Raw genomic sequence first — 20,796 nt, forward strand, 5'->3', positions numbered from 1 at the left:
ATGGGCCTCTGTACAGACCTAAACACTGAAGTAAACATCCCTACATGTCTGTCCTGCTTCCTACACACGCAGACACAGTTCAGGGGCCAGATGCAAATCAAGGTTGGGCCTGCTCTTTCTTTTTACTAAAAGCAAATTAACTCAGCACCAAATCAAATTAATAGATAATAAATTAAAATACTATGCTCTTTCCCCTGGGACTGGGCATGTACAACAAATTGCTGGATGGCAAAAAGAAAACCTCATACAAAAATGTCTATGGGGACTAACAGTAATTTACCTATTAATATTCTCATAGGAAATTTTTTTATTGAGATCTCATAGGCCAAACAATTAAATATGGGGTCAATGACACCAAAACTCACGGACAGCAATCTGAGGGTCAGTTGCTTTTCATTACATCATAATGAATATGTTTATGAAGAAGTCTAAATGCTTGAAAGTTTAAAGGTGTCCAGGAAATTAAGGCATGTTTTATCAAGAATGTAATATTCAATTATATTTAACTTCCATCTTCTCCTGGTAAAGAAAATATTTCAAGATAGTGAATCAGAATCCAGATATTTCCAAACTCTGGAAGTTCCAGAATCCACAAAGCTCCCAACTAAGTACATCCCGGATTCTTTAAGTTCTTTATCCATCTAAGACAAAACAGGTTCTAGGCCAGAGAGAGAGAGCTCACAGTCTGGAGTACAAGTTTTTCATACAGAAGGACCAAACCTTCTGAGAGGATGATTACCCACCTCTATAGAGCTAAGAGCAATCTCCAAGTACCAAGCCATATATAGCCCCCCAAAAAGGTGAAATACTAAGTTTCTCTTTTTATTCTCTTTCACAATTTTAACTTATGAGAATTAAATCCAGCAGCATATATAGCATTTCTGGGGCATCTCAAATCTAATTAAAAAAATTCAGGTAAGGACTGGAGTAAAAGCAGGGTGTTTGCCATACACATGACCAACCCAGGTTCGATCCCCAGCATCCCAGATGGTCTCCAGTGCATGGCTAACAGTAATTCTTGAGTGCGGAAGCAGACAGCTGTGGCCCGAAAAGAAAAAAAAAAAAAAGTCAAAATTTTACCTTTTACTTTATATTATAATCATGTTTCTTTTGATAAACTCAGGGCTGCAAAGATGTCACAGTGATACAGCACTTGCCTTGCATACAGCTCATCAGGGCTCAATCTCCAGCCCCATAATATGGTCCCCCAAGAACCACCAGGATTGATCCCTGAGCACAGAGCCAGGAGTAAGCCCTGAGCACTGCCAGATGTGGCTCCCACTCCACCACAACCACCACCACCATCCCACCCCAAAAAGAGAAACTCTTTTTCTTTTGGAAAATTGGCAAGTTGCATGTACCCTGGAACTAAGTAGAAACTGGCCAACCTGCCTCTTTCCACACATCCAGGTCTCTTTGGGAGGTGGAAACCAGCAGAACTAAGTTCAATCTCATTTAGGAATGAAAAAAAAAGAAGTGGACTGGAGTGCTAAGGTAAGGCACCTGGCCACTGGATGGGGAAGATGCAGCACAGGATCTGTCTGCTCATATGCTCCAGGCTGATCTAGCATCAGTGATCAATCTTCCCCATGGGGACAGACTTAGGACATGCAAGGCAAACGTGACACTTCCATTGGAAACATCGGAGGGGAAGTCAAGCTGATCTGGCTTCCTCTACACTAGGTACAAACCAGAGAAGATTCACAGCAGCCTTGACCACTCTGAGCCTTGTCATCCACTGTGATACCTTTAGAGACATACACACTTCCCAGGGTCCCTCCACTGCTGCCACTAGCCTGGCCTCCTGAACACAGTCCTGGGAAGCAGGGCAGATGTATGATTAGGGCACCGCTGGTCACTGAGACATGCAGCCTTCAAACACTCTCAATACTCGAAAGTCTACAAATCTACCAAATTACAAATTTTTGCTAAAACAAAATATATTCCTTAGTATGAAAATATACACCAGCAAAGGTAGATAAATACATGATTTTATTGCAAATCACATACTATTCAATATAATGACGTACTATTCAACTAGCCAACTCTTTCTGAAACGTTCTTTATCAGACTAGGAAAAAACTACTCAAGATTTGAAAGAACAGATATCTACTCTTATTAGGCTAGATCTTGTAATGTTTACAAATTTCTTATGATACAATTTCCCCACTTGTTTTATTCCTATATGCTACTTTATTTAATTTATTTATTTTGGTTTTTGGGCCACACCCAGCGTTGCTCAGGGGTCACTCCCGGCTGTCTGCTCAGAAATAGCTCCTGGCAGGCAAGTGGGACCCTATGGGACACCGGGATTCAAACCAACCACCTTTGGTCCTGGATCGGCTGCTTGCAAGGCAAACGCTGCTGTGCTATCTCTCCGGGCCCCATAGTCCTATATGCTACAAATTAAAATTACTTTTCATTGCAAAAGTGTTTTGCTCTAAACCAGAAGTCTTACTAGAAATAAGGCCTTACTAGCGTCTGGTTTTGATTCATGAGTATCTCATCCTATCCAGGTCCATAATGTGGAGGCAAAAACATACTTATCCAGAGTTTCCCTGGACCATATTTCAATCACAACATTTATATGCTGAAAAATCTTGGTATTTTCTGGAGAATTAGATGCAAAAAAGTCTTCATTCTAGTAACATATCCCATCTCAACTATGATTTCCAACCTACACAGGTTTGGGTAAGGTGGATCTGAGAGGCACTGAAATTAAATCGCTCCTTTCTACCTGTCTTTCCATGTTTTAACTACCATTCATAAAAGTTCTTTCCTTTCACTTTCCACAATCCTAGTCTTAGAGATTCTGTTAAATCATCTCCTTCTGTAATCTCAAAACACTTAACTCTTTAAAATTTTTATCTCCATCAGCATTCCTTAACTGTCACAATTAGAACGAAGTGTTATATCTACTTATGTATGGTCTTAAAGAGATATTGCCATATGCATCGTTTGTATCATAATATGAAACTGTTCATGTACAAGAAAAGCAATGAATAATCAAGGAAGAGCAAAAACAACTGCAGTCCTTAAAAATCATTCTTAAAAAAGATCATTCCTTTAGATTTTATAGTAATTATAAATGCTTTGCCTTGTAGGGCAACAGCATTTATTTTCTAATTAATATTCAGGATACTTAATCTTAGTGTCAGCTTATTTCATTAGGTTATTTTTGAACTATTTCTTGAAAACAGCTAGAAAAACTGAGTCAGAGTGATAATACTGTTGGTGCTTGTACTGCATAAAGTTGGCTTGGGTTCAATCCCCAGCACCACATATGATCAAGAAGCCCTGCCAAAAGTGATCCCTGAGTTGAGAGTTAGGAGTAAGACCTGAGCACCACCAGGTATAGCCGCAAAATCAAAAGAAAAAAAAAAACTAAAAAAGCTCTTAATTTTATTTCTTTTTTACAACTGTATCATCTTTGTCAGCGCAAGGTCAACAGAGCTCCTAAATTTGACATCTACATACCATTTTTTTTTCAGTTGAGATGACATCATTACTTAGAAGAAATTTCACCAAGCTTACTTAAAGCAACTATGACATACTCAGCAGATGTGGTATGAAAAGACGAAAGGAAGCAAGAGTCTCACTGTGACACTCTCCTGGCATCTTAACTTGTTTCCATATCACTTCATCCCCGCCACAACACCAAGGTCTTTATCTCCATTTTACAGCTCAAAGATCTAGACTTTGAATTTCTAAACATGAACTCTTAAAAAAATAACTTCTACTCCCTACAAAATATTCTATTACTATTAATATTACACTATTCTCATTTTCATGTTAGACCATAAAAATCCTTGGAAGAAATCAAATGTTAAATTTCATTCACAATAAATGCTGTGTATGTAAAATTTCCTTTGGGCACAAAATATTTTTGAAAAAAAAATCAGTAAAAAACAAAGACATTCTGCTCCTCAAGCCCACAAATGCAAGTGATGTACCTGAATGTCCCCATGCCACCAAATTCTCTAAGGAGGAGGTGCTTCCACCAGTGCAGGCAGTCACTTCAGGGCACTCCCAGTCGACACAAGGCACCCCCAGTCACTAAGAGTGCCCCTTCATTGGTTCCCTCTTAGCCTACAGTAAGTCACAGCCATACAGTAAGAAACTTCCTTCTTCAGGAAGTGACCAGAGCAAAATAGAAAATAAGTGGTTAGGTTACTAAATGATTGAGCTGATGACATAATAGTATACAGCAACCACTGTTATTTCTTCAAAAGCTTTTCATGAGTTTTCTTGCTACTGACTAATTACTAATTAATGGCCTAATTATTCATTCCCTGACTTATAAATCATATTCCTAGTGGAGAGCAAGCTAACAGGTCTTATCCTATAAGAACTTCTTAGTGTACTGGAGACGGCCATTCTACAGGTCCAGAATCACCTTCATCTCCAGCAAGGTTCAGATAGATCTGATGGAGGTCAGTGCTTACATAACTCTCCCTAGTTCAGAATTACTAAGAATCTAGTCCTTCCTAAATTTAAAGACTTAGGCCCTTAAATCCCAGTAAACAACAATATACATGTTCATTCAAACAACCTTAAAAAAAAAAAATCTAGGGACCGGAGTAATAGCACAGCAGTAGGGTGTTTGCCTTGCAAGCTGCTAACCTGGGACAAGCCCACGTTCGATTCCCGGCATCCCATATGGTCCCCCGAGGCTGCCAGGAGCAATTTCTGAGCAAAGAGCCAGGAATAACCCATGAGCACTGCCAGGGAAGTCCCCCCCCGCCCAATCTAAATTTGAGGAGCTGGAGAGAATTAAAGGGTTATGGCAAAAGCTTTGCTCCCATCTGAGACCAATTCAATCAACTGCATCAAAAGGTACCCTTAGCATCACTGGGTGCAAACCTGGGGCCCCTGAATACTCCTGGATGTGGTCCTGGAAGTCCCCAAGAACTAGGGTTGAGTGGTTCAGGAAATCCCCCAACAGTGCCGCATCCTCAGGCCCTGGCACTGAAGCGTCTGGTTGGATGTGATGTGGCTGCCAAGACCACAGCTTGAGAAGCCCACAAACTACCTGAAACAAAATGGAATCTGAATGCAATTTTATTCAAAGAGAGTCTAATTAATTCATGCCATTGCTATTTAAGTGGTGTTATTAGCATTTTTAGCAGGACAATTTATGAGCATTTATAGTACAAACACTATAGGAAGTACTTTAAAATTTTATTACAAGGTAATATCATAAACAACATAACATACTCATGAATACATGTGCATGTTATAGAATATAGTGCATATATTACTTTATTATTTTTAGTGTAATTCTGAGAAGTAAATATTCTTTAAAGGATAAATTCAAAGAGACAAATGTCAAATACTTATCATTTTTGGAAACTAGGGGAAATTATAAAAAGATTTTCACAATCATATTTTACAATCAGTGTTTCACAATCCAATCAGTTGCTTCCTTTTCTATTGCCAGCAGCCATTTAAAACATTGCAGCCACAGAGAACATGCCCACCAGATATGAGATGTGACTATAGTAGCCCATATGAGAGGATGCTAGATCAAAAGTAATGGAATATGAATTATGCACTGATACACATCAATACACAAGGCCAAGGTAAACAGTAGTAAAAAAAATATAGAAGCAGTACCCTTAAAAAGAACCCAGCAAAAGAAGTCCAAAAGAGTGGAAATTTGGTAAAGCCACTGGATAGAAAAACATACAGAGATTACTGTCATACCCCAATAATTGAGTTAATCCATAAGGACTTGGATGTTCACAATCTTGCATTTCGAGAAACCAAAGTGTATTTCAATAATAAAAAATAAACAAAAACTTAGTTCTGATACTAGCATGCTTTAAAATGAAAAAAGTTTCTTTCTATTTGATAATACAAAAATCTAAAGTAAGTCATGTGAGAAACAAAAATCGAAAGTATCAATGCTAAATGCCAGATATGGCTAAGACTCCAGATCTGACACTGGAATCATTTTCACAGTGCTGCTGTCTTTCATTAAATTTAAGACAGCAGTTGAAGGCTCATCATTGGAACAATCCTCATTTTACTTAATTCTGTTCCTACACATAAAGCTCAGAAATATTTCTCAGTGTCTTTTCCTTCTTTTACATTCCCGCTGCCATTACCACTTCCATCAATCCTCATCTAAACAATAATATGGGGCAGGAGCAATAGCACAGCAGTGCATGTGGCTGACCTACGTTTAATTCCTGGCATCCCATATGGTCCCCGACAGCTGCCAGGAGTGATTTCTTTTTTTTTTTTTTTTTTTTTGGTTTTTCGGGCCACACCCGGTAACGCTCAGGGGTTACTCCTGGCTATGCGCTCAGAAGTCGCTCCTGGCTTGGGGGGCCATATGGGACGCCGGGGGATCGAACCGCGGTCCGTCTCCTAGGCTAGCGCAGGTAAGGCAGGCACCTTACCTTCAGCGCCACCGCCCGGCCCAGGAGTGATTTCTAAGCACAGAGCCAGGAGTAACCAATCCTTGAGCGCCACTGGGTGTGGCCCCAAATCAAAGTACATGGAAATAAATAAAACAATTATAATAATTTCCCGATTTCCTGCTCCAGGTCCTCTCCCTTCTACCTCATTCCGGAGCCCAACAGATACCAAAGCAGCAGAGATATCTAGACATTACTTTGTTCACCTAGATTTTTATCTTAATTAACCTGATTTCTTTGTATATAGTAAACATTCTTTGCATATAGGATATTTATTAATAAAGATAAAATATCATTTAAACGAATCTGAAATCTGGAAAAAAATCATTTTAATGGAATGTAATAATAAAAGCAATAGAATAATTTAAGAGAACTAAAAACCTTAACATTCCCAATCTTCAGAGTATAACACTATAAATAGAGTTTGCTGAATGTGTGAGCTTTTGAGCCAAAATTTGATTTATACTCTAACAATTTCCAATTTATGTAGGAAACTACTTGGAGCAAACATTTGAAAGTGAGAATATTAAATCTCTAACTTAAATATGAGTATTACTGAAGGAAAATAATAAAATGCCAAACCAATTGGTTAATAGTCTCTTCTCTGGTCTAATCCTACAGATTTTACGTGAGTGAAACAGAATAAGGTTAATTTGGAAAAGGCAATTTTATTATAATCATAAGGCTAAAAACAAATGAATAAAAATGTCGGAAACCATTTAGAATCACATAACTTATGTCTTTCCAATATATAAGTTCATTAATATCAATTAACAAAGAATAATCAACATTAAACAAGTGTACTTGCTGCTTGTTTCTAGAAAAAAATCTTAAATCTCTTAAAAATTAAAACAGACATTTACATATTGGTTTAGAAAATTAGTATGCTGGGATCACTGGAATATAATCTTCCTACTTTGCTATCCGAAGGCTCAAGAGGACGTCCATAGTATATCTTGACGTTGATCAGATCCTAACAACCTGTTCTCTTTAACTATGGACTCCCTGTGTTATCCTGTGTCCAGTGCCTAAGAGCTCATTAATTACCTAAACTATATCTCCATAGGTCTTGTTAATTACCCGTCTCCTGTCTCAGAGGACCTTGTTAATAACTTGTACAGTCTCTCTAAAGAGGTCCTAACAACACATTAAAATTAAAGATGCTTTTCTTTTAGCACCTGTCAAGTGCTGTAAATTGAGAAATTTTCACATCAGTTTATTAGCCTACAGTAGTTTTTGTGGATTTCGTGGGGGGAAGCTTGTTTTCCTCTTTCAACAGAATTTCTCTGTATCTCAATCTCTCAGCTCGAAATAATAATAACAACTCTCCAAAGTTTGTCTTTTTTTGTTACAGAGCTTTTTTTGTTTTCAATTTTGAAGTCTATAAATATCAATTTGCATTAGTGAGTTAGCGAAAGGATGGCATGGTTGGTATCTGCAAATTAACCCATTGGGATAGGCACTGATTAATGAGCTATTATAATGAGTATTAGGATGACAAAGGGTAAAAAAGTTTCAAGTAGTATCTGGGGAGTTGAGCATGAAAGTTGTAGTTAGTGTTAAGGGAACTAATCACAGTGCATACTTCGTGTTCCCAACCACTGTTCCATTGGCTACATTCTGTAAGTCCCTGAACACTAATGGATTAATGGCTTAAAACTCATCTCAAAAGTTTTTGTTTTCTGACTCATAAATGAGACTACAAATTTTCAGTTGCATAAAAGATTTATAGCCTGCCAAGAACATGGCATATTATCTTTAATATGACAAAATATAAATAAGAAAAATAATGCTATTCAAATAAGAATGTCAACAAATGATAAAAAAAAACTTCTCCAGGAAATAGAATGTCCATATGGGCACTAAAAAATGAGAAATTTCTTTAGGATCATTTATTTAACTTTTAAAATCAAAATGTGAGCCTACAGTAAACAGTCTTTTTTTTAGACAAGTCTATAACTTAATAATAATGAACATTTGCTTATCTTGATTTACAAAGACAAAGTATATATTCTCGATAACCAGATTTTTATATCTTCCAAGAAAACTATAAAATAGCCACAGGCAGAGATTGACTAAAAAGGAAAGAAAGCAGGTGGGGGGGGGGGGAGTCAAAGGAAGTAGGTCCACTGGACCCCCAAAGATATATTAGCATGTAAAACTAAAAAACAGAGACATGTATAAGCTGTTCATTTTAGATGATATTCTGAGCGTCCTTAAAAATAACTATTTGGTGATGTGTGGGAGAGGTATTGCTTTATGTCAAAGTATAAACTCACCAACACTAAGAACATGAGCTCTAAACTACATGAAATCATGTAATGTGCCTGTCAGGGTGGCAGGTAGGGGGTGAGGGGGGTGCGAGTACTGTGGGGGCGTAGACACTGGTGGTGGGAGAGGTATGAAATATTATATGCCTAAACTCAAATATCAATAATTGTAAATCACAGTTCTTTTAAAGTTAAAAAAATAACTATTTGACCTAAGTAGGTTCTTCCACAGCAAATGCTGCAAATGTATTTATACATTTGCATATATATGTATACTCTAATTAAATCAACATGACCAGAATATATAATAGAGACTTCAATTCCCAGGGGTGCTGAGAGCCAAGAGCATGACACCCATGGCTCAGTATGCAAAAGAAAAGGCATCATCTTTATATGAGCCACAAACAAAATTCTCAGCTAAAATTTCTCTCTCAATTCTTGTTCTCTGATAAGCTGACCTTGTAACACTAAACTCAGCTCATCAGAGTAGGCCTGTATTACAACTGCTTTTTAATTCCAGAGAAGACATACAACCAATTTTCTCCTTAGAAGAATAAATTTCCTTAGCTAGAGTTTTTCTGTCTGGAATCTTTTCACAGAACCTTAAAAAGTGTGTAACACAGAGCTACCCTTTAATAGAAATACAAATACAGCATGGTATTTACATGCAATTAATCATTACCAGTGCCTGCTTTACCTGAACCCTGAAAAACAATCCACCCACAGATGACATAAATATTAAACAGCCAAACATTTCTACCTAGTCTTCAATGCCTACAATAATTTAGATGTCTCTTAGCTAATCCATCAACTCTCTTGCTCTTCATAATCAAGCTGATCTCCTTACTGAGCATTCGTAAGGCAAACTAATGTGCCTGAATTGTCTATTTAAAAACAAGTTAACCAGCCAAAGTCTCTAATCCTACTCATCAATAAGTCTGAGTGTTTATGAAAGTTGTCGTTTATATAATTTAGATTAGCTGGGGGTGGGGGGATAGTGTCCCAGGGCAGTGATCCTAGAGTTCAAGAGCCACTCCTAGTGATTCTAGGCCAACTGGGTGAATGCTTGAGTACAAGGCCCAAGGATGAGGTATATAGCTCAGATCCTGCAGTAGCACCGAGCCACACCTAAAAGTATCTGGGGACCCATGTAGTATAGGGGTGGAAATGGGGTTAACTGTTTTGCATATGCCATAATTGCCAAGCTCCAATTCAGGGCCAGAGTAATAGCATAGCAGGCAGGGCATTTACCTTGCACACGGCCAACCCGGGTTTGTTCCTTGGCATCCCATATGGTTGGTCCCCTGAACATGCCAGGAGTAACTTCTGAGCACAGAAAAAAGAGTTACTCCTGAGCACCCAGATATGGCCCCAAAACAAACAAACAAAAAAATAAAATCCAAGCCTTAGTTCAGCAATCACTACACCAGAGGAATACTGAGAAGTTTATTTCTGAGTCCATTCACTGTCAATTTTCATTCAGTGTGAGGTGGGCCAACTATAATAAAAAAAAAAAAAAATCCCTAGGAGCTTTGAGGATTAGAACCAAGAATACACATTAATGTAGGTGATCTGACCCACCAAAGAAGATTTGGAACAAGCATGAAACAGCGGAATTGCTTAGTTAGGAAGACTAAGACACAGAAGCATCATACAACAATTATGCTCTTTTTCTGCTGAAGTCCTAAGAAGGAACACCACATCATTTATCAGGAAAGAATTGGAGCTTTTAGCATCCAGGCTAGGAAGTTCAGGATATTCACAGGTAAACTGAGTTCCCTCATGAATGAGCCAAGAATGGGCTTGGCAAAGCCTGAAAGTAAAGAGAGCAAGGGCAGTTAATCAGGGCATATGTCTGACATACACCAAACCTGATGAGGATGGGATTCCCGCATCACGGGGTGCCCCAAGCATCTCTGGATTTGGCCCACCCAGCTGGCTGAATATTGCTAGGTCCCCATGAACAGTTTTAGAACTTCTCCACTAAGAGAGAAGCAGTGGGGAAGGTAGTTTATCAAGAGCAAAAATATGAAGATTAATAAATGAAAAGTTAAATAGTTACGAAAAGCTTAAAATGGGGCCGGAGAGATAGCACAGTGGTAGGACATTTGCCTTGCACATGGTGATCCAAGACGGACCTTGGTTTGATATCCCTAGTGTCCCATAAGGTTCCTGAGCCAGGAGCAATTTCTAAGTGCATAGCCAGAATAACCCCTGAGCATCACCGGGTATGGCCCAAAAATTTAAAAAAAAAATGAAAAACTTAAAATAACCCTTGAAAGTTGGAAAGAAAAGTTTCCATTTGCTATTGCAAATCCTTAGTTCTTAAGTATTTTCAGTGAGTTTCCTTGAAGAGAACAAAAAGGGACTTTGTGCCCTAAATCCCAAGTGTTGTAATAAACTCAAGTAAAGCCCACAGTAACAGTACTTCTGAAGATTTATGCTTCAGAAAAGGTTCAGACACTTTGAGGTGATCCTCTGCATGCATCCAGAGCCCCAGGCCTCCCACCTTATAATCCTGCCTCTCTCAGAAACCCCCATCCAGCTAGTACAGGGATCAAGGCCAAATAAATATTTCTGGCTTTGCATGCCATAGTCTCAATTGTACCATAGCACAAAGCAGCCATAAACAAAAGTGCATGCTGCATTCCAATAAAATATCATGTACAAAAAACAGGCAGCAAGCCAGACACGGCCCACAGCCTGGTGCCAAGCCCAGGCCAAGGGAGAAAGAGAAGCATATGCAGAGCTGTCCCAAGGAATCTTTGGGACCAGACCTGGAAGCAGTTCATGTAGCTTCACTGAGCTAGAACTTGACCAATGAGAATCTATTGTGGCCTGTTCAAAGAAGGAACAGGAAGAATATGGTGCTGAACAAGGCCATCTCCTTTTATGTTCTAATTTCCAGAGGAAAACCAGCTGAGGATTAAAGAAGCCCAAGCTGAGAACAAAAGGCTGAAAATGGCACAATACACACATCCAAGTTATGCTTGCTTTGGAGACTTACTGCTGATGGGGAAAAGCGTTACTTCAAAATAGGGGTTTAATCACATCACAAATGAATTGATAAGTATGAAGGTCAACCACCTGTGATCAATAACCAACATGCAACATATAATATACACTATGCAAAAAACAAAAATTACGTATTTGACAAGAACTTATAAAAACTATAGACTCTAAGAAAACATTAATACCTTACGATAAAAGTTACTTCTTTGGTATGTAATCTATAAAGAAACTGAATACTCCCTAAATACATAGCAAATGTCCATTTACTGATCTAAAAATAAACACATACACACCACTCTCTGGAAAATTTAAAAGCCAGCATTAAAGAGACTACAGAAAACCAGGAGAAAAGACAAGCAGAGCTAACATAATCTGTTTACAGTGGAGTGAAATGATTTTGCATAATGTGTGTGACACAAGCAAAAATAATGTAGAACAATCTATGGGCTCCCTATATGAGTGCTGAATCTGGTCTATTAGCTACCATTGCCCACTGCACTGAAGTAGATGTCACTTTCCTCACTTAAAAGATGGTCACAGAGTTGCTAAGCAGAATTCTAACTCAGGACTGTACACCTACACATTACTACTATACTCCTCCACGACTGTATAAAATCAAAGGAATTTATATAATTCTTGCTTGAGGTTTCCTTAATAAGCTCCTACCTTTAGCGATTACAAGGCCCATAATTTTATTTAAATGCAGATATTCCAGCGCATGGACTGCCATCAGTGTACTAACCCATTCCAGATAACCCATAAATGAGTCTCTGGAAAATAATAGCTACAAAACAAAATATTTCTAACTTCTCTGGTTTGAATTAATACCACCTCGTGATTCACTATCACCAAGTCTCCCAAAAATTGATCCTTTTCTCCATAAGTTCTGCTGAGTTTCTGGCTCACCTAAGTCAAAACAGTCTAAAGTAGAGATTAATAATCTTTAATCTTTCTAAACTACATTCCAAAGATGCACATGATGTTGCCAGGCTCCATAATTAATTACGAAACATTAAGATAAGAACCTCACAATTAAGGAAATTTAAAATATTTTTAGTTAAAATGCTATTTTATACTTTCGAATGCACGATTTTCCAAATCAGCACAACTGCCCCCATCGTAGGCTTACCTTGAAGATGGCATGATATTTGAAGCCCTGAATTTTGTTGTAAACGGATTAGTTGACTCATAATCAAAATAGTCCTGCCGGTTTTCACTAAATGCATTAGGTGATTTCAAGTCACAGGGGCTATGGGATCCCCCATTGTTAAGTTTATCAGATCTTCTGCTGTCTTTTTTCCCAGTCACTCTTTCAAAGAGGCTAACTTTCTCCCTTTTTTCCCTTTTATTTTCTTTTCTTACTTCAATTGATTTTGAAAATAAACTCATGCTGCTGTCCCAAGATTCACTGCTCTCTTCAAATGGATTTTTCTTCCTTGGCAGTGTTGCAAATTTTTGGGGTAATGAAGCAGTCACATTTGTAAATGGGTCATTTTGTCTTCCGAGGGACAGTTCACCTTCATCCACACTCCTGTTTGGCGGGTTCATTTTAGAAGTATCAAAGCTTAATGTTCTTCTGTGTGGAGATTTGAGACTTCCTGCAAACAATTTTGTAGTTAGTACATAATCAGTGACACATTACATCACACAACTTGACACATTCTGTGTGGACTGCTGCTTTTAGAATGAGAGCAATTAGCTATTTAAAGACATTAACCTTTAGAATAATCAAAGAAAACAATCTAAAAATGCTCAGGTACTGAAGTATAGAGCTAAGAGCAATTAGCATACATAATTGTAAGACAATTAGTAATCTACTTAGTTCATAAAGAAACACTTGCTTATATTAGAATGTCAAAACTAGAGATTCTGCTTGGCATAACACTATATATTATCAAAGACTTTTCCCCATCATTAGCATGAAATTTACTTTCTTTTGAATATAAGAAGGCTTTTCCTAGACACTTTCTGATAAAATAGAAGATGAGCTCATTCCTATGTTTCTGAGATGGGGAAACAGCAGTACAACAAAAGAAATCAGGCCATGAAAAAAAAAATGGAACTCATGTTTATTTTCATCTAACAATAAAAATACAATACTGAATGTTTCTGCCTTCAAGACACTCAACACTTTCGTACATGGGGAATCAGTACATTCCCCCCACCCCCCCGCCCCAGTACATTCTTGATGACTAAATAGAAGCTACTACCAAGCAGCAGCGTTTTTGACTTTCTAACTTGCAAAGTGAAACTGAAAGACTGGACACTGAAGCTGGCTGGGAAAAGCATCACTTACCGCCTTCCGGAACTGCTCCAAAGGCGTCCACCTGCTGGGCCACGAGATGCCTTTGGCCAATGGCACTGGACTTGAGCTTCTCAGAAGACACATGGGCCCCAGTTAAGTCAGACATTGAATGAGCTGAAGAGAGTCGTTGAGGCCCCAAAAGGAAAGGCTTTTTTGGTTTGGATTTCATCTGCATTTCACTAGTGGAAAATTCAGTACTGGCATCAGGCATATGAGAACTTGGAATGATTGCAGAAGATGTATCAGAAAATGTCCCATCATTTTTTCTACCTTTCATCTTATCTTTTAATTTTGCAAAAGGAGATCTTGTTTTGTCTTTCATTGATAAGTCAAACATGCTCGCTGTCATATTGTTCCTCATAAACTGAATATTGATCTTTATCTCACCTCTGTTTTTGGCTCTTTTTCCTTGTTTGGATTCTAACCTAAACCACCTTAAAGAAAAGAGGAAAAATAAAATGGATTTTAATACAATACAAAGAGAAAAAAATGCTTTGTTATAGTCAAATAGCTATTTAGGCAAAGTTACTATGTACATCAAGCAATTCCAGACAGGATCAAAATCAGTCAATTTGCCCTTCAGGTCCTTCCAGTCACTATTTGATGAAGGAAGTGGTCACTGGCCTCTGCTCTGACAGAGGTGGAAGGGCAAGGTGGGGGTGCAGGAAATCTGAAAGGTGTGGAGACAGATAATCTTCTCTTCCACGACTGGAAAATTCTTCATCATCAAAAATCCTTACTGACAACTGCTACTGTGTTTCCATCTGAGATTAGTGAGGAATGGCCTAAGAAGACTTTCTTCCGAAGTAAGAAAGACATTGAGATTGACATGCTCAAGAAATTCACAAACACATACTATGAGTGAGCACCAGAAATAGATAATGACCTTGTTTGTTTTAAGCCACACCTGGCTGAACTGAGGGCTAGCTCCTGGCTCTGTCTGTGCTCAAGGATCATTTTTGGCAGGGCTCAGAAACCATCTTAAATACTGAGGATTGAACCTTACTCAGTATTTGCAAGGCAAGCACACTACCTACTCTGGCCCAGTGACCATTTCTTTGTCCAGATTCCTTTATTCAAATGAAAAATAATGCTGTAGGCTACTGGATGTCAGAGAGGCAAAGAATGGTGGGGCCTATTCGGGAAGACTTTGATATATTTGTGGGAAAGGAAGGGCCCCTCAATCATGGCCTCTTTGGAAGATGTGCATGTCTCAGGCACAACCTGGGCTTCAATGGCCATATTTTGCTGGGTCAGCTCCCTCCCAAACTACTTCTGTAAAACGTAGTGTTAATATTGTTGATAATTACTAGTTTGCTAGTTATAAAAATTAATGACACGGATTCACCTAAAATGAATCAAAGCCTTTTACTAAATAACATATGCAAAGTAAGTAGATGCAAGTGGCATACAGCAGTAAATTATAAGAGTTTTTGAAGAAAAACCTTTAAGTTCTTTCTGCTACAATCTGGGTCAATAATGAATAAAAATTTATTTAAAATCAATCTGTATCTTAGTCATTTTAATATATCACACTTTCCATTTTGATGTATTGAAAAGCAAGGCTTTTTTTGGTTTTATTTAGTCATTGTTTCCACAAGAAATTCTCCTCTTGTTGGTATTACAAACGGTCACTTTACAGGCAGTCACAATCATATCCAGAAGAGTGTCCCCAGTGTTTTCACAGTACTTAACAATGAGACGTAATACCCATTCCTGAAGACAGGTTAATATTTAAACACAGCTCTAATCAAGGGTAACAAATTTCCTTAGATACAAAGGAACGCTGATCTCATTTTCCTTGAGTTTCTTCTCTCATCACTACCAGCAGGAGAGGCCAAAGGCAGCTTACATTTACTGTGTATTACACAGGAGACAGATCTGCAGATTCTTCAAGGCAGGACAGGAAGTGGCATATAATATGTACACCAGTTACATCTCAGCAGCAAATACAAAAAAATTATTGTCTAGATATTGTGGATAAACTCCATCAAATAAAATCTAGTGGCATCAAAATAATAAGCAACTAAAAACAAAGTAAACTACTTGATAACTGAAAGCACACAACTGAGACCCTAATTAACAAAATCCCTTATTGGAGCAGATGACAGAATGTGAAGGTGCAGGGAACAGAAATAAGATGTGACCACAATCAACTCCGTAGTCAGGTTTCTGAAATATCTCGAGTTCACATCAGAGAACTACTGTTCAGAGTCAAATTTGGGTCATGGTGATGATGTCAGACTAAGCAGCCCAAAAGCCTAGGAATGAGACATCAGGTACCTAATTATTAACTGGCATTTTGGAAAATAGCCATTTTCATGAGGGGGAAGTTGGGGAGGAATAATTCTGACTGGCAGTATCTCAGAAATACTCTGTAACATTTCAAGTTGCACAAAGTAGACTAATGCATTTTGCAAGAAACCCTACCAAAACAAACAAAAACAGAACCACCAAGCAGTGTGTACAAATCAAAGAAAATCTCTGCAGATCTTAAACCATGAATCCAATGAACAGAAAGGGAAGAAGAGAGTGATCAAAATTCATTGAATCTTCAAAATAAGGACAAATAAATCACCTACTTTAACGTTCTTATTTTATATGTGAGGAAATTGAGAAAAAGAGCATAACAAAGTTCCTGAAGTCAGATTAAAGCCTATAAGGAAAAAACCAAGCCTATGAGTAGTAACACCTGCCAGAGAACAAGGCATTTTCATATTGTAAAGCACATGTGCTAATAAGGTGAAACCCAGTGGCGGGCAAATATTCCAGGCTGTAGATTCCATCAGGCAATGCAATGCCAGTTTGCTATTGCTAGAGTGCAAGCTCCTTGAAGGCAGTGGGCTTGCACTGAAGAATTTATGGAATTTAGACCTCTGCCACTATACTAATAAAATAACTGAGCTACAACTTGTGTGTGTTTTGGGGGGGGGGGGACTTTGGGTAGAAAAGTCTGAAGATTTCAGCTCAAAAATATAAAGAAAAACCAGTGTTGGAATACAAACTACAAAATACAGCTTTTCCCATCTACCCCCCCCAAAGTAAAATCACAATAGTCTTTAGCAAATATTCCAGTATAAAATACAGACATGACAAGTAGCTTTGGCTGCTTTATTTGAAAGCGATATAATCAGGAAGGCTTAATGAGACCTTCAAGAATCATTCCAGAAATAGCCCTTGTTTTCTCAGACTTAAGAAAGATAAAAATGAAAGCACAGCATTTGTGGCTTATTGGATTAATGCTGTGTGTTTGGTTTTATTCCCTCCCCCACCCCCATCCCCGAGTGCTGGATTTAAACCATATACAGCCTCTGCTCAATTTTAGTGGGCACGGGTCCATATTCCAAACCACCACACATGTGGGAACTATTCCCAAGCAATTGGTGCTGTGTGGTCAGAAATGGGACGAGATTGGCAGCAAGGGTGCCAGAGGCCAGGACGCAGGTGCATGACAACCACACACACACACACACACACACACACACACACAGAAGTCTTAAAAAAGACGGCCAGAGTTTGAGTCATTCCAAACTCTGGGGACTTGGAGGGTTATTACTTTTCATGAGCGTTAAAAAAAAAAAACCCACAAAACACCAACATCACCACTTATATAGTAAAAAAAAAATATATGTGCATATATGTTATATATATCAATAGATATCACCTAATAGCATAAATAATTTTACCATTTTACCATTCTACTATTAAACATTGTATTATTTTCTTAAATCTTTTGCCAAATGCACTCAACTCAGCCATTAAAGTGGTAGATACAGAAGTCCCCTGTCCAACCCCACTCTAGAGTTCTGGCTCTGACTCAAGGGCCTCCTTAATAGAAAGGGGGAGAGGATTTAATTTCAAGGTAGAAGTAAAATATTCATTTTAGTAATCATACTCCTTTGCCCAGCAGGACACAAGTGGAAGACAAGCTCTAAATAGTTGTCTTTAGTGTCAAAGTCAGAAGTGTAACACCCCACACTTTCAAGGAACCTACAGAATCAGCTGGGAGTCTTCATCACTTTTACCGGTTTTCTGAAAAGCACTTGGGAATATGCTTACAAGGCTGAGCAATGTGCAGAATATTAATATCTCTCCTGCAATATACCAATGGCTCAAGTGTGTCTCTTACAGTACCACATGTACAGCTGTGCTGGGAAAGGTAGCTATTAAATATATTAAAAAACGAGAAATATTACCAATAAAGCTATCTCATCAAATATGTGGTCCTTATTTCTCCACAAAGGGGAAAAAAGGGCTAGGGATTTAATAACAGGAAAATCACTCTGAATGCAATAATGTCACAAGTCCTATCAAAAACATAAGCATTTCCCCAAAAACATTTTAATCAATTCTGTTTAGGAACCACAGAGAATTGCTATAAGGAAAGGACATTATAAGGGCAATATTCATTGCAATTATGTTGCCAAAGATAAAAGAACAAAAAAGAAACTTTTCAAGTTTATTTCAAGCTGACTGCTGGGTTGACACTTGGGTCTACTTTCACTTGGTGAAGTTCTACTGCAGAGGCTCGGGAAATATTGTCATTAAAATTAAATGCAGCAACAGAAAATCTGATGTCACAGTGAACTTAAAAGTTTACATTTAAAAAAACTTTAAATATTATATGGAGTCTCCAATACTGGCCATGTGAGACAAATCTTATAGTAAAAACCCCTTTTTAAAAATGTGATGTAAAACTTTATACTCTAATTTGTCTAAAGAGCCCAGAGGAAACCAAATGTCACTTGGTACATTTTAATCAATATTTGATAAACATTTATTAAGATATATTCAATTTTATCCTTTAAAAAATCTCTCATTTTCCTCAAAATGTTTAATTTCCTCAACTAGTTTCTGTATTTACTGGTTTTCTCTGGCAGCCCTCATATTTCTCATCTAATCTTCCACCCTACATAATATTAAACCTTTGGGAAAGACCTGATTTTCAAAAGTAACCATAACAAGAAAGAGAAGTTTGCACAAAGATATGCACAGAAAACAAGATGGTTGTTTTAAAATAGAAGAAATAAACATGAATATCAAGAAAGTTATCACTTAGAAAGTATCACAAAGGGCAAATAAATTTCAATAGGGACTTCAAACACCAAAGCTATTCTGGAAATACTCTTATAAATGCAACCCATATTTTCTCATAAATCCCATCACTGGAAAAGTTCTCTCCAACTAGAAACACTGTGAATTTTAAAAAGGAATATGTCGAAAGATTATTTTTCAATGTAATACATAATAATCTAGTGTAAATTCGCATTATGGTTTTTTAAAGTAGAATGCATCTATTCTAAGCCTGAAAGTCCTATTTCTAAGATCATGTTTTAATTGAAGATGTCATGAAATCATTTTATCACATTTTAATCACTGTGTCCATTCTGACAGCACTTAATAAGGCCAAAACACAGGCTTCGAAGAGCTATTTCTGAACTAATACACCAGTTACAATACACTGTAAACTCCAGGGGAAAACTCAATGTGGTCAACGGAAAGAATATATGCACATTCTTTTTCTTTTAATAACATTAGATTCTATCAAGATGTACTGACCCTAGAAACAGTTGTGTTAAAGTAATAGGCCAACTAACTGTAATTTTAAGGCTAATATGAAATCTGAGTTCTAAATGGGTGATTTATCCTTTAACAACTTCTAAGTGTTCCATGATACATACTGTATCTTACCTAATGTCGACTACAAGTACAATGTTTCAAGATTCGATCTGGACCGACTTGACTTGGGCTGGTCAACGCTGTGACCCAGTGCTCTACAGTAAGTGAAACCTGCACTTCAAATCCTGTGCAAAGCATCCTCTATTTCACGCATTTACTTTCAATAGAAGTGAGAAATAGATCGTTGAGGACTCCATTATTTTTAAAAATGTTTTTTCACAAGGGTTATTTTTAACTCCAGACTCATACAAATACGGTGATTTTAACGGGGGTAATATTTCCGTGCAAATCCCAATGCCCCGGGGTTTACAAATCATTTCCGGGGGGGGGGGAAGGAAAGGAAAGAAATACAACCAGAAATAAGATGGGGGAAAAAAATGTCAGCGAAGCTCCCCCAAATAAAAAAAAAAGTAGATAAACGACTTACTCTGTTTTCCTCCTTTCTTTGTCCTCAAAGATGTCATTGAGATTGATTGCCACCTGCCCTAAAAACTTATCCAGGCCGACCAGCGACCTGTGCATCACTATGAGGAAGAGAATGTACTTGTCGGGGTTCCCCTGCATGAGCATCCCGGGGAGCTCAAAGGAGGCCTCTTCCTTCCAGACTGGCTGCAAGGTTTTCTCGGCCACCGAGGTGGAGTATTTCTCCTTGCCCAGCTGGATGATGGTGTACGTGTCATTGGTGCCACTTTTGCCTTTGGGCTTCAGGTCTTTGGCTTGCAGCACGGTCACCTGCACGTGGGTCGGGAACCACTTTTGGGCTTGTTCGGACAGCATGCTGGGATCCCTTCTGGGGGGGGGGGGTGCCCCCGAGTCCACCGGTGCAGGCAGAGCCCCTCCTGGGGATGGGGTCGGGGTGGGGACGCCTAACGCCTCAACCACCGCATCCTCGGGGCGCGGAGCTGAGCTGAGCCGAGCCGAGCCAGCCAGGCCCCGCTCCGGGCGGCCTCGCTTCCCCCGGGCCCACGTCGAGTCGCAGCCCGGGCGCAGCCGCTCTGGGGGGCCGGGGGGCCCCGAGCATCACCCGGCGCGCCTACACGCAGCGCGGCGCCGGCGTCGGGGATAGGCCAGCGGAGCTGCGGCCGGGCCTGCCGGCAGGTGAGGC

General features: G+C 38.7%; 1 protein-coding gene across 1 annotated transcript in view; it reads right to left on the reverse strand.

Annotated features, from left to right (window-relative positions):
• The window catches only part of RAB11FIP2 (RAB11 family interacting protein 2), a 36,758-nt gene extending 16,285 nt beyond the window's left edge, over positions 1–20,473 (reverse strand). The window contains exons 1-3 of the mRNA XM_049764470.1: positions 20,119–20,473; positions 14,004–14,446; positions 12,837–13,305 (exon numbers count right to left, since the gene is read on the reverse strand). Coding sequence (XP_049620427.1) covers positions 12,837–13,305; positions 14,004–14,446; positions 20,119–20,468 — 1,262 coding nt within the window. The 5' untranslated portion in view covers positions 20,469–20,473. The remainder of the gene's footprint in view (positions 1–12,836; positions 13,306–14,003; positions 14,447–20,118) is intronic.
• Positions 20,474–20,796: the final 323 nt, after the last annotated feature.

Source organism: Suncus etruscus, chromosome 17 (assembly GCF_024139225.1).
Source record: "Suncus etruscus isolate mSunEtr1 chromosome 17, mSunEtr1.pri.cur, whole genome shotgun sequence".
Classification (NCBI taxonomy): Eukaryota; Metazoa; Chordata; class Mammalia; order Eulipotyphla; family Soricidae; genus Suncus; species Suncus etruscus.